The 13,546-nt window shown below is 50.7% G+C and overlaps 1 protein-coding gene across 1 annotated transcript; it reads right to left on the reverse strand.

Moving 5' to 3' along the window:
* Positions 1 to 5,527: 5,527 nt before the first annotated feature.
* Positions 5,528 to 13,086, reverse strand: LOC100524912 (olfactory receptor 12-like). Its single transcript, XM_005672369.3, has 3 exons — positions 13,055 to 13,086; positions 7,971 to 8,046; positions 5,528 to 6,915 (listed from the first exon to the last, which is right to left on the reverse strand). Exons 1-3 carry the CDS (start codon positions 13,084 to 13,086, stop codon positions 5,956 to 5,958), a joined length of 1,068 nt encoding a protein of 355 aa, XP_005672426.3. The 3' UTR covers positions 5,528 to 5,955.
* Positions 13,087 to 13,546: the final 460 nt, after the last annotated feature.

Here is a 13,546-nt window from a genome sequence, read left to right on the forward strand (position 1 = left end):
TCTCGGCAGCCACAGAGCCACAGTCCCCTTGGAGCACATGGGACATCACGGTACTGAGGTGACCAGTGTCTCCCTCCAAGACACGTCTACCCAGAAGCTCAGGATGTGACCTTCTTTGGAAATAGGGTCTTCCTAAGCGAACTAGTCAGGATGCCGTCTTGCTGGGCGGGGTGGACCCTAAGTCCCATGGCTGGTGTCCTGATGAGAAGAGGAGAGGCCTCAGAGACACGGACACTCAAAGACACAAGGAGGAAGGTCCTGGGGAGACTGGGCAGAGATTGCAGGGATGGAGTAAGAGGGAACAGAAGGCCAAGGACAGCAGGAGCCTCCAGAAGCCAGGAAGAGGCAGGGAAGAAGGTTCTCCCAGAGCTGTCACAGGCAGCTGGCCCTGCTGACCACCGGATTTTGGACATCTGTACTCGAGACGTGTGAGAGTGTAAATTCCCGCTGCTCTGAGTCACCAGCCTTGTGTTGATTAGTTCTGGTGGCCCTAGTAACTCAGTCTGGAGGGTGCTGAGGCAGTGCGCTTTCACCTGGCAAGGTCAGTGGGCACTTAGACTCTCCTGGCTCAGGGGTGTTGCCAGCTCTCCAGCCCTGATTCACAATGTGCTGTGCAGATTGCTGACCTCCCTTCCCGGTCCTTCCATGGTCTCGTTCATTCATGGCATTTCAATAGTTTTAAACATGAAGACAAGCCCCAGTTTACTTGTGGAATCTTCTCTAGAGAGACTTTTATGTTACTTCCTTTTTATTTTATTTTATTTTATTACTTTTTATCTTTTATTTATGTGTATATTTTTTCTACTGTGCAGTATGGTGGCTCAGTTACACTTACATGTATACATTCTTTTTTCTCCCATTACATGTTCCATCTTAAGTGACTAGACACAGTTCCCAGGGCTACAAAGCAGGATCCCCTTGCTAATCCATCCCAAAGGCAGCATTCTGCATTTATTTACCCCAAGCCCCCAGTCCCTCCCAGTCCCTCCCCTCCCCTCTTGGCAACCACAAGTCTACTCTCCAAGTCCAAGATTTTCTCTTCTGTGCAAAGTTTCCTTTGTGCTGTATGTTAGATTCCAGAGTTAAGTGATATCATATGGTAATTGTCTTTCTCTTGCTGACTTACTTCACTCAGGATGAGCGTCTCTAGTTCCACCCATGTTGCTGCAAATGGCACAAATGGCATTATTTTGTTCTTTTTTATGGCTGAGTAGCATTCCATTGTGTATATGTACCACTGCTTCCTAATCCAATTGTCTCTCGATGGACATTTGGGTTAATTCAATGTCTTGGCTATTGGGAAGAGAGCTGCAATGAACATGCAGGTGCATGTGTCTTTTTTGAGGGGATTTTTGTCTGGATATGTGCCCAAGAGTGGGATGGCTGAGTCCTATGGTAGTTCTATGTGTAGTTTTCTAAGATACCCGCATACTGTTCTCCATAGTGGTTGTAGCAGCCACCATTCCCACCAACAGTGCAGGAGGGAAGATGTAAAGAAATGGAAAGATATTCCATGCTCCTGGGTTGGAAAAATTCATGTTGTAAAAATGGCCGTACCTCCCAAAGCAATCTACAGATTCAGTGCAATCCCTATTAAATTTCCCATGACATTTTTCTCAGAACTAGAACAAATACTCCAAAAATTTATGTGGAACCCCAAAAGACCTAGAATTGCCAAAGCAATTCTGAAGAACAAAAACCAAGCAGGATACATAACTCTTCCAGACTTCAGGCCATATTACAAAGCCCCAGTCATCAAGACAGTGTGGTACTGGTACCAAAAGAGACAGACAGACAGACCAACGGAAATGAATAGAGAACCGAGAAAGAAACCCAGACACCTCTGGTCAATTCATCTTTGGCAGAGAAGGCAAGAACCTAAAGTGGGAAAAAGACAGTCTTTTCAGTGAGCATTGCTGGGAAACCTGGACAGCTACATGCAAATCAGTGAAACTAGAACACACCATGTTCCCACATAAACTCAAAATGGCTGAAAGACTCAAATGTAAGACAAGACCCCATCCAACTCCTGGGAGAGAACAGAGGCAAAACATCCTCTGACATCAGCCTTACTAATGTTTCCTGAGGTCAGTCTCCCAAGGCAACAGAAAGAAAAGCACAGATAAACCCTGGGACCTAATCAAACTGACAAGCTTTTGCACAGCAAAGGAAACCCACGAGAACCCAAAAAGGCAGCTTACAGAATGGGAGAAAGTAGTTTCCAATGATGCAACTGACAAGGGCTTAATCTCTAAAATAGACAAACAACTTAGACAAGTCAAGAGCAAAAACGCCAACAACCCAATTGAGAAATGGGCAAAAGACATGAATAGACATTTCTCCAAGGAAGATAAACAGAAGGTCAACAAGCCCTTGAAACCATGCTCAACGTCCCTTTTATTTTAAATTGTCAGTAATGCGTATTCTGCAATGAACATTTCCCTCTAATATGTGTTTCTGCAAGAGGACTCCTGTGCATGAGGAGTTTCTTTTATGTTTCAACATAGCTGGTTTAGAGGGTTCTGTGAGTTTTCTACTGCACAGCATGGTGAGCCAGTTACACATACATGTGTAGACTCTTTTTTCTCCCATTACCATGCTCCATCATGAGCGACTCGATATAGTTCCCAGTGCTACACAGCAGGACTCATGGCTTCTCCATCCCAAAGGCAAGAATCTGCATCTGTTATCCCCAAGTTCCCCGTCCATCCCGCTCCCTCCCCCTCCCCCCGGCAACCACAAGTCTAGTCTCCAAGTGCATGATTTGGAGTTCTGTGTAGAAAGACATAATGTGATGTCTGATATGGGACCATATCCAGAGTGCATGGCCTATCCCTACAGCTTCAGAACAAACAAACAGTCCCACTGAAGACGAGCCAAGTCCCTGGGTAGTTATTTCTCCAAAGATCATCTACAAACGGACGCAAGCACATGAGAAGATCCCCCACCTCACTGATCTCTGGGGAAACACAGGCTGAAACCACACGGACATACCGCTGACATCCATTCGAAACAAAACACAGGAACAAACTCCAGAAAACAACCAGTGTTGGAAAGGATGTGGATGAAGTGGAAGCCTTGTGCACGGTGGGCGGAGAGGGAAGTAACGCAGCCCTTATGGGAAACGATACGGGGTTTCCTCAACAGCTAAAAACGAATCCCTCTATGGTTCTCTTTCGAGTACGTCTCCGCAATACCTGAAAGCAGGATCTCCAAGGGATGCTTGCACATCCAAGAACAGAGCAGCCTACTCCACGATGGCCGCAAGGTGGAGGCAGCCCTAGCGTTCAATGGTGCTGAAATGACAAAGGAAATGAGGCGAGTACTTATGACGGCAGAGGATTCAGCCTGGAAAGGGGTGGAAGTCCTGTCACGCGCTGCAACCCAGACAATCAGCAAGGCCCTGATGCTAGTGAAACAAGCCAGACCCAACAGGACAAGCACTGTGTGATTCCACGAAGATGAGGTACCCAGGTAGTCAGATTCCTCGAGAGAGGAAGTAGAACGGTGGTTGACAGAGGCTGGAGGGAAAGGGGTACTGGGGAGCCTCTGTTTAAGGGGCGTGGAGTTCCAGGCTTGCAAGAGGAAAAAGCTGTGAAGATGTGACACAAAACCATGTGAATGTGCCAGACGCTGCTGATGCCTCCACTGAAAATTCAGAAATTGAAGAAACAGTGTACTGCAACTCGGCTTTAATAAAAATTAAATGAAAAACAAATTATTTATACTGCTATGTAGATATATATATATTTATGTGTAAGCAAGATAAAGTTTAAAAATTTTCAAAAGTGTGTATAGACTTAGAATCAAATGTATTCCTTGAATTTTAAGAAGTTTAACTTGACAAAACCTTTTTAATGTGAGTATAGTGGTATGCCGAGTACATTTTGGCGTGGAATGGCTGGTTAACAATGAACTCAGAGAACATCTCCTCAGAAAAGAAAATCACAGACTTGGAGAACAGACTTGTGGCTGCCTGATGGGAGGGGGAGGGAGCGGGAGGGATGGGGAGCTTGGGCTTATCAGACACAACTTAGAATAGATTTACAAGGAGATCCTGCTGAATAGCATTGAGAACTTTGTCTAGATACTCATGTTGCAACAGAACAAAGGGTGGGGAAAAATGTCATTGTAATGTAGACATGCAAGGATAACTTGATCCCCTTGCTGTACAGTGGGAAAATTAAAACAACAAACAAACAAAACAAAACAAAACAAAAAACAATGAACTCAGTTGCAGTTGTGGTAGATTTTGGCTGAGAACCTCCTGAGGGGCCGTCTGCAAAGCCCGTCGGGGATCAAGATAGCGAAACCATCCCACTTAACACGGTACCGTGGGCGTCACTACAGTCTGAAGTGTGGGTAATTTAGAGGACACAACACTCTGTAACTTTTATTCCTTTTTCCTTCTTCTTCAGACTGCTGAGCATTTGCATCTAAGGCCCAGTCTTACTTACCCTTAATTCAGGAGAAACGCTCTGTTACCGTGGACCCTTAGGGGTGTCTTCCTGTTGGGAATGCAAAATCCATCAGAATGAAGACACATGCACACACGGAGGGAATGTCTACTCGTCCCTCTCCAAATCTGGATCGATTAGATGACAGGAGAACATGTCTCTAAACCTCCATGGAATGACAGGAAAGAAAGGCAGGAGGGAGAGACAGGTCTGTCGTTTGTGTAGCAGAAAATCTGGGGGACTCTGCAAGCGGGAATTTGGTAGCAGGTGACTGCAGTACCTGTGGAAGGGGGAGATGTCATTTGGGAGGTGCAAAGATGAGGCGGTGGTGAGAAAGTTCCGTGAGAGACTTCGAGAATGTTTTCGGTGAGGAATTGTGAGCCGCAGACCTTGAGTTTGCTTGAGCAGGGAGAGAGGTTCCGTGAGAGCTGGGATGGCAGAAGCAGGGCAGGTCCCTACTGGCCCAGGAGCAAGCAGATCACCCCCATGTCCCGAGCACAACCTTCTGGTGACCATGGGCGTGAATGACTCCACTACAGAGAGTTAAGATAAGGAGGCCAGCGGGCTGTGAGCCCAGGCTCTGTGTGGGGTCCCCTGAGCATGAGGCTGGAGCTCCAAGTGGGCAGGTCAGGACAGGGGGTCCAGGCTCCAGGGAGTGTGGGACAGAGGCCAGGGAGCCGTGCGCTCTGGCAAGACAGTGCACCTCCCTTTCCATCCGTGCGGTCTGCTGCAGCCACCAGGAACTCATCCTCATTCAGAGATGTCTGCTGTGTCAGGGCATCACTCGTCAGGGTGACACGTAGTGAGGATGTTGTCACCGGCCAGGCTGGGTGGACGCGGCTAGGGCAACATTGGACATTGGGCATTTATGTTGGCTTCTTGGGACTCTGAGTTGCTATTTAAGGTGAGAAACAAGGGACAGGGTGACCGGGAGCCCCTGAAGCAGGAGCACAGGTCACTGTGCTTCCTGTTGGAGGTGGTAGGATTAGTGAACAGAGGGGAGGGGAGGGGAATATCCAGATGCCAAACGGAGGGGAAGCACCGTCCTCCCCCCTCCCCTAAGAGGCTATGCTGACCGCAGGGTATCCCCAAGGAAGGGCAGGGATGAGCGTCCTAAATCCCCCTTCTGGGTGGTCAAGGTGCTATTGCTGAGCACAGGTTTACTTGAGATTCAGCCATCAAGTGAAGGGAAAAGGCCAGAGCATTTGTCTGCTCACATACCTTCACTGAAGGTGTTGAACTGGGACCTGTCCCCTGGTTCAGAGACCCTCTGTCCATGCCTCTTCCCACTGCGTTCTAGAAACTTCAGGTTTAGGGTCTCCATTCATCATGGACCATTAATTGTCTGCCTCATTTTCTTGGCATCTCACACATGCATGTGTGGTCCATGATGTGCTTCAATGCAGAATTGAATGAAATGTTGGATGAATGAATGAATTGGAAGATAGAGGAACAAATTCCTGCCCTGAGGACGCGCTGTCTCCCAGGTCACCGTCCGTCAGAGGGCTGTGAGCTTGTGGCCCAGTCTCCGCAGGGCATCCTTCACCTCCTTGTTCCGCAGACTGTAGATGAGGGGGTTGAGCACGGGGATGACCAGGGTGTAGAAGACAGAGACCACCTTGCCCTGCTCCATGGACGCCACACCACCTGGCTGGGCATACATGACAAAAAGGGTCCCATAAAAGAGGGACACGGCCGTCATGTGGGAGCCACAGGTGGAGAAGAGCTTGTGTCTGCCTGCACCTGAGCACATCCTCAGGATGGTCACGGTGATGTAGGCATAGGAGATGAGGACCCCGAGTGTGGTGCCCACGATGATGAGCCCGCAGATGCCAAACAGGACCAGCTTGTTGACAAATGTGTCAGTACAAGTAAGCTGGAGCAGGGGGACCACATCGCAGAAGAAGTGGTCAATGTGGTTGGAGCTGCAGAAGGGGAGGCGGAAAGTGAGGATAGCCTGCACCCCAGAGTTGAGGCAGCCTCCACCATAGCAGCCCAGGACCAGGCGGGCACAGGCTGATGGGCACATGGTGATGGGATAGTGCAGGGGGCTGCAGATGGCCAGGAAGCGGTCGTAGGCCATCACGGCCAGGAGAAGAGTCTCAGTCGTGCCCATCATGGAGAAGAAGAAGAACTGGGTGGCACATCCCCCAAAGGAGGTGACCTTGGCTGAGGACAGGACGTTGGCCAGGGCCTTGGGGTAGATGACAGATGAGTAGCACAGGTCCAGGAAGGAGAGGTTCTTGAGGAAGAAGTACATCGGGGAGTGCAGACGGGCGTCCAGGGTGATGACCACGATCATGGTGAGGTTCCCCAGGACGGCTGCCAAGTACAGGGCCAGGAAGAGGGCAAAGAGCAGGGCCTGGGTCTGCAGACCCCCCTGAAATCCATCCAGCACAAACTCCTGCAGAGGCTTCCCCGAGAGGGTTCCATTTCTGTGATGTGACATGGCCCTGAGCTGGGGACAGGTGCAGAGAGCAGGAGGGAGGCAGTGCGGGGGAGCAGGTCAAGGTCAGGAGGTCATGTCCTTGGAGCAGGGGGACACTCAGGGCATCTCTGTCCACTTAGCAGGAGGCCACCAGCTGCCACGTCTTCCCTCCAGGTGACCCCGACTGCCCTGCAATGAACACAGTGCCTGGGTTCACTCCTTCACTCGTGTGCTGGGAGCACTTCCGCTGTGGGTGGCTGTGCACAGTCCCGCTGGGGGCTGGGGTGTGGTACCAGGGGCTTTGCAGGCCTGGGGGTCTGAAGCGTGGCCGTGGCATTGCAGCCTCCTGTCTCCTCCTTCGGGAATGCTGCCGAGGTTCCCCTCTTTGCCCCGGGGTCGAATCCTCCACCTTCTGCCCCGTATTTGACTCTTTATTTACTTCAGAAGTATTTACTCATCCCCTTCTGCCCACCAGGTCGTGGCTGGGTGATGTTCCATCTCTAGGCCAGGCTGGGAGCAGAGCGGGGCAGAGCCCTCACCAGGCCTGGGTGGGGGCTTTTCTGTCTGTCTCTCCTGTGGGCCTCGATCCCCGTCTCAGCTCACTGCCTACAGCCTGGAGCCCCGTGCTATCCATCAGGTGAGTCGAGGACTGGCCAGGCAGGAGTGTTTCCCCGCCTCTGCTGAGAGCAAGCCATGAGGGCTCACTGTATACTTGGCACGACTGCCACCCTGTTCTTCACAGTCTGCTTCCACTCCAAGCCTCCCTGCCTCGTAGCTGACCTTTTCACGGTGAAGGTCATGACTCACCTGAGCCCGCACAGCCAGGACCTACTCTCCCAGGGTCTCCTGAGCCTCTGACCACGTCTGTGCTGGTGGTCCTCAGTGGGGACCGGGGGCCCCTGCCTGTTCCCCGTTCGTTCTGGCTTCTTGTGCAGCGAAGGAGGGTGGAGAGGGGGCAGCGGAGGGCACCTGGGGTCTCAGTGAGCCTCAGGCTGGTGCTCCAGGTTGAGGAGCAGGAAGCTCTTGGGTCTTGGAGGAAGCAGGGCCTGGAAGGGACTCAGCTCACCTGTTCCCCTAAGTCTTACCTCCTCAGCCGAGCAGTGGGTCAGGTGCCTGTACCTCTGGGTCACGCTGTTGGGGCAGGTGTTCTCTTTGGCAGGCCTGGGGCCCGAGGCCTCAAAGGGCCAATTAGGGGAGACCCGGGCTTCCGAGTGCCTTGGGACTCCCCACCCCCTGGGCCCCAGGAATCTGAGGTCCAGTGTTCAGTCCTCCCTGACAAGCCCCCAGCCCCAGACAGGGAGCCAGAAGCCTGAAGCCCATCAGGGAGCCCGGGGAGCCTACAGGAGAGAAACACAGACAGTGCAGAGGGACCCAGAGCCTCTTCCTGGAAAGGTCTCCCCAGGCAGCAGGTGTGACCTCCTGGTCCACAGCTCTGACTGCTCCTCCCCACGCTCACAGGATGGCATAAGGAGGAAGGCTGGCTCCGAGTTCTGTGCCCGGGCCAGTGGCCCCGCCCTTGCCATTCCAGACACAGTGCGTCTGCCTCACAGTCCTGAGATGCAGGCCAATCGTCATCCCTTGGTATAATCGGAACACGGGAGAAGGTAGATGGCCTCCCTCTGTACGCTCCTCTCCGTTGTGGCTGCTGTTGCTGGCACGTCGAAAATCCTCCTTCCTGTGTGTGCGAAAATTTGGGGTAAACACATGCTTGGTGGAATCCAAGGCAGAGGCTGTGATACAGCCAAACGGAAGGGCTGTGTCTGTGACCCCCATAACCCTTCCCTCCCTTAGCAGGAGATGTGTGTGTGCCCCAGGTGTGTCTGCATCATGGGGGCTCTCCTCTGTGTGTCTTCGTGCGAGTCAGGTCACCTCTGTCACTGGTTCTGCTGTTGGGGGGTTCACCCCCCCACATGTCACGAGCATCTTTCTCGGTCCGTAAATTCCTTCTGAACGTCCCCCCGGGGTTCTGTGTGGGCACAGTGGCCATCCCCGATCCCTCCTGACCTGACAGCCACCCCCTACAGGCTTTCCTGTCATGAAGCCTGACGCCGTCTACGTGTCTTCTGGGCTCCTCCTGTCATTCCTGGTGGGTTAGGATCCTACAGTCCAATCATGCGTTAGCACGTGGACACCTTGCTTCGTCCTGAAAAGCACTGCCCATTTTTCTCCAGAAACGTCCAATGTATTTTCTCCCCGTGGCCCATGGAGATTTGCCTCCCTCCCCTCCGCTAGGCTCGAGGCTTGCTGTCCACCCTGACCCCTAACAGGCAGGTGCTGCTAACGGCACCGAACAGACCTCCGATTCTCAGGGAGGCTGAGCATCGTTTCACACGTTTGTTGACCTTTGGCATCTCTACCTGAGGGACTTGTTTCCCTGAAATGACACCCTGGGTCCTTGCTGCCCACCCACTGGGGCGTTGCCGTGGAGAACGGGCACGCTATCCTATGAACCCTGTGAAAGCCCAGACTGGGGCCCTGTTTCACTTACGGTCAAGCCAGGACTCCGAGCTGCCCGCCCCCTCAGACGCTGGCTCTTCTGGTCAGGCCAGGAACTAGTTGTACGGTTTTGCTCCTAAAGGACATTTGGTTCCTTCCCTCCGGCCTCATCCCTAGGGCCCGTGTCCAGCAGAGCTGCCCCTGGCAGTGGACGTGCCCTGTGCTCTGCCCGGTGTGACCAGGGCCCTGCATGGCCCCTGAGCTCTGGCAATGTGCCAGTGCAGCGGAGAACTGACGTTCTATTTCACTGCAGTAAAAGGACAAAGCCAAAGAGCTTCCTAGGGCTTGTCGCTGTGGCCCTGGGCCCTGGCGTGTGGTTTGTCCTCAGCAGTTGACCCTTGGTCTCCTCGCCTCTATTGGTCTCTTATCGGCCATCTCCTTCTAAGTTCTGCTTAGGGTCTTGGCTTTCGCCTCCTGACTTTTGTGCTCCTTATGTCTCACACCCCTCGTGGCCACAGTAGAGTTGTGTGTATTGAAGGCGCTGTGATGCTGCAGTTCCTGACTCTTTAAGCACACTCATGAATCAGACTTTATGTGCAATCTGGCAAGCCGTTCGATATTTTGCCACCAATTCAACATCAGTTTCAATCCCGTGTGAGCCAAGAAAGTGGACTGTGGGAGTTGCCTGGGGCACAGCAAGTTAGAGTTCCGGCGTTCTCTCTGCAGTGGCTCGGGTCCGGGCTGAGGCACAGGTTCAGTCCCTGGCTCGGGAAGTTGCACATGCTGTGGCGCAGCCAAAACAGGCAGACAGACAGACAACCAAGCAAACCATGGTTAAGTGGTAGATTTTTTATAAAGAAAGAGAGAGAGAAAACGGACTTGTGGCCAGAACCCACCTGCACACTCCTGGTTTCCAGCTTCCATCAGGAGCCCATCAGAGCACAGTAAAGGTGGCCAGCGGCCAGTCCTGGGGCTCAGCACGTGTGGTCTGGACTGGCTGTCTGCAACATCTGTGAGCAATAGCAGTTTTAAAAACAATTTGGAGGTCATTTGTGGAAATACTCCACAGAAAAATGTACAAGCATTATAGACACAAATGATGTTGTCCTCTCGGAAAAAACACATGTACTTAAAGAAACCAGGATACTTAATTACGTTTTGCAACACTGAAAACATTATTAGAAAACGAATGTTTCATGTGACGGAACTCCGCATAAAACTCAATAGGATGGAGTTCTCTTGTGGCACAGCAGTGTTAGGTATCTGGCCCTGTTATTGCCGCAGGTGAGGTTGCTGCTTGGTGCGGGTTTGCTCCCTGGCCCAGAAACTTCCATGCACCATGAGTGCAGGCCAAAAAAAAAAAAAAAAAAATTGATAGAATACAAGGAAAGGAAATTGCATAGCAAAGATAACTTTGAGAGCCAAATAAGCACTAGAGACTTAATTACAAAACCTGACGGGTCCCGTTGTGATTCACTGGGGTAAGAACCCACACAGTGTCCGTGAGGATGTGAGTTCCATCCCCAGCCTCGCCTCAGTAGGTCAAGGATCCGCATTGCTGTGGCTATGGACTAACTTATAGCTGCAGCTCCAATGTGACCCCTAGTCCTGGGAACGTTCCATGTTGCAGGTGTGGCCTAAACGAAAAGAAAACAGAATTCCAACAACACTATGCACGTTTACGCTCACAGTTTCAGCAGCTTAGGAAAATGTACTGTGAATTTTACACAGCCACAAACTATGAACACTTCATGATAAAATACTATGAATCATCCATAACAGTTCATAAGCATGAAAATTGAATTTGTGATTTCAAAGCTGCCCCCAAAGAATGCTTCAGGCACAGATGGTTCACTGGGGAATTCTACTACACATTAAGAAAAATCATACCATCTTTTTTCTTGTTTTTTTTTTTTTGTCTTTTTGCCTTTTCTAGGGCCGCTCCTGTGGCATATGGAGGTTCACAGGCTAGGGGTCTAATTGGAGCTGTAGCTGCCGGCCTGCACCAGAGCCATAGCGATGTGGGATCCGAGCCTCATCTGTGACCTTACACCACAGTTCATGGCAACGCCGGATCCTTAACCCTCTGAGCAAGGCCAGGGGTCGAACCTGCAACCTCATGGTTCCTAGTCGGATTCGTAAATACTGAGCCACAAGAGGAACTCCACACCATTTTAAAAAAAATTTTTTTAAATTTTCCCACTGTACAGCAAGAGGATCAAGTTATCCTTACATGTATACATTACAGTTACATTTTTTCCCCACCCTTTCTTCTGTTGCAACATGAGTATCTAGACAAAGTTCTCAATGCTATTCAGCAGGATCTCCTTGTAAATCTATTCTAAGTTGTGTCTGATAAGCCCAAGCTCCCCATCCCTCCCACTCCCTCCCCCTCCCATCAGGCAGCCACAAGTCTTTTCTCCAAGTCCATGATTTTCTTTTCTGAGGAGATGTTCATTTGTGCTGGATATTAGATTCCAGTTATAAGTGATATCATATGGTATTTGTCTTTGCCGTTCTGGCTCATTTCACTCAGTATGAGATTCTCCAGTTCCATCCATGTTGCTGCAAATGGCATTATGTCATTCTTTTGATGGCTGAGTAGTATTCCATTGTGTATATATACCACTTCTTCCGAATCCAATCATCTGTCGATGACATTTGGGTGTTTCCATGTCCTGGCTATTGTGAATAGTGCTGCAATGAACATGCGGGTGCATGTGTCTCTTTTAAGTAGAGTTTTTGTCCGGATAGATGCCCAAGCGTGGGATTGTGGGTCATATGGAAGTTCTATGTATAGATTTCTAAGGTATCTCCAAACTGTTCTCATAGTGGCTGTACCAGTTGACATTCCCACCAATAGTGCAGGAGGGTTCCCTTTTCTCCACAGCCCCTCAGCACTTGTTATTTTCCACACCATTTGTTAATAGACTATTTTTAGGGATGTTTTCGGTTCACAGCAAACTTGAGCAGAAAATGCAGATTCTCATGCCCCCCCCCCCGGCACCCCGAGTTCTCCACCATCAACACGAGGCATCGGAGGCACATCTGTTATGAGGACCAACTGCCCTGACGTGTTAACGTCACCTAGCAGCCGTAGTTTGGGTGCGGGTTTGCTCTGGTGTCGTTGCACTCGGGGGTCCTGACAAACGTGTATGGCACCCGCCCGTGCTGGGTATCGTGCAGAACAGGCCTACGGCCCTGCATATCCTCTCTGTTCCCGATTTAAACCTCCTCTCCACCTGCCACCCTGGGCACCCTCATTTTTAACTGTGTGACAGAGACTCCAACAACGAAAAAGAGTATTTGTTGAACGAGACTATGAGATAATCTTCCTGCGTGGCATGAGGCTTGAATCGGCCACTTGAAACATAATGATTAAACTGTGGTTGTAACGATTTTCTTTTCTTTTTTTTTTTTTGGTCTTCTGTCTTTTTAGGGCTGCACCTGTGCACACGTTGGTTCCCAGGCTAGGGGTCTAATTAGAGCTACAGCTGCGGGCCTACCCCAGAGCCACAGCAATGCCAGATCTGAGCCGCATCTGTGACCTACACCACAGTTCCTGGCAATGCCAGATCTTAATCCACTGAGTGAGGCCAGGGATGGAAGCCGCCACCTCGTGGCTCCTCGTCGGATTTGTTTCTGCTGCGCCACGAGGGGAACTCCAATTGTGGCCATTTTTAAATATGCGGAAAAGTGCAGAGGAGTGATAGTCTGGTGAACCTCTAAGTACCTGTCACCCAGCTTTAGTACCGACCGACGCATGGCCGCTTTTGTATGTTTCTTACCAGACTCCCACAGCCCTGAAATATTTCAAAGCAAGTGTTAGATATCACATAATTTCATCCACCCATATTTCAGCATACACCTCCAAAAAAAAGGCCTTTGTTTTCAAAAACATGCACCCAGTATCACCCAAAAGTATTGTAAATGCCTAAACTCTGCAAAGCAAACCAGGTAACAGTGGTAAAATGCCTAGATAGCTATGTTGGCTGACTTCACCCTGGTAATACCGCTTGTCACATCGTGTGTCCTGTGTGTTTCCAGGAAATGGTGGTTGATCTGGAGGCTTGTCTAGAATCCACGTATGGGGATGCTGCTGCTGGGGTGGCTGCCATGGCTTTGTTACTGGCCAGTGGAATTCTTGGGTGGCACAGGGCTCTTTCCTCAGGGGCACAGGGTGCCTGACTCCCCGTCTGTGATGGTGGAAGTGACGAGGCTGCCT

This window comes from Sus scrofa, unplaced genomic scaffold (assembly GCF_000003025.6).
Source record: "Sus scrofa isolate TJ Tabasco breed Duroc unplaced genomic scaffold, Sscrofa11.1 Contig613, whole genome shotgun sequence".
NCBI classification, from domain to species: Eukaryota; Metazoa; Chordata; class Mammalia; order Artiodactyla; family Suidae; genus Sus; species Sus scrofa.

Coding starts and splice junctions, on each gene's coding strand:
- LOC100524912 (XM_005672369.3), bottom strand. CDS start 13,086: ATGCGTCGGTCGGTACTAAAGCTGGGTGACAG. Junction 8,047..13,054: donor GTACTAAAGCTGGGTGACAG/GTACTTAGAGGT, acceptor CTCGGGCCCCAG/GCCTGCCAAAGAGAACACCT. Junction 6,916..7,970: donor CCCACTGCTCGGCTGAGGAG/GTAAGACTTAGG, acceptor ACCTGTCCCCAG/CTCAGGGCCATGTCACATCA.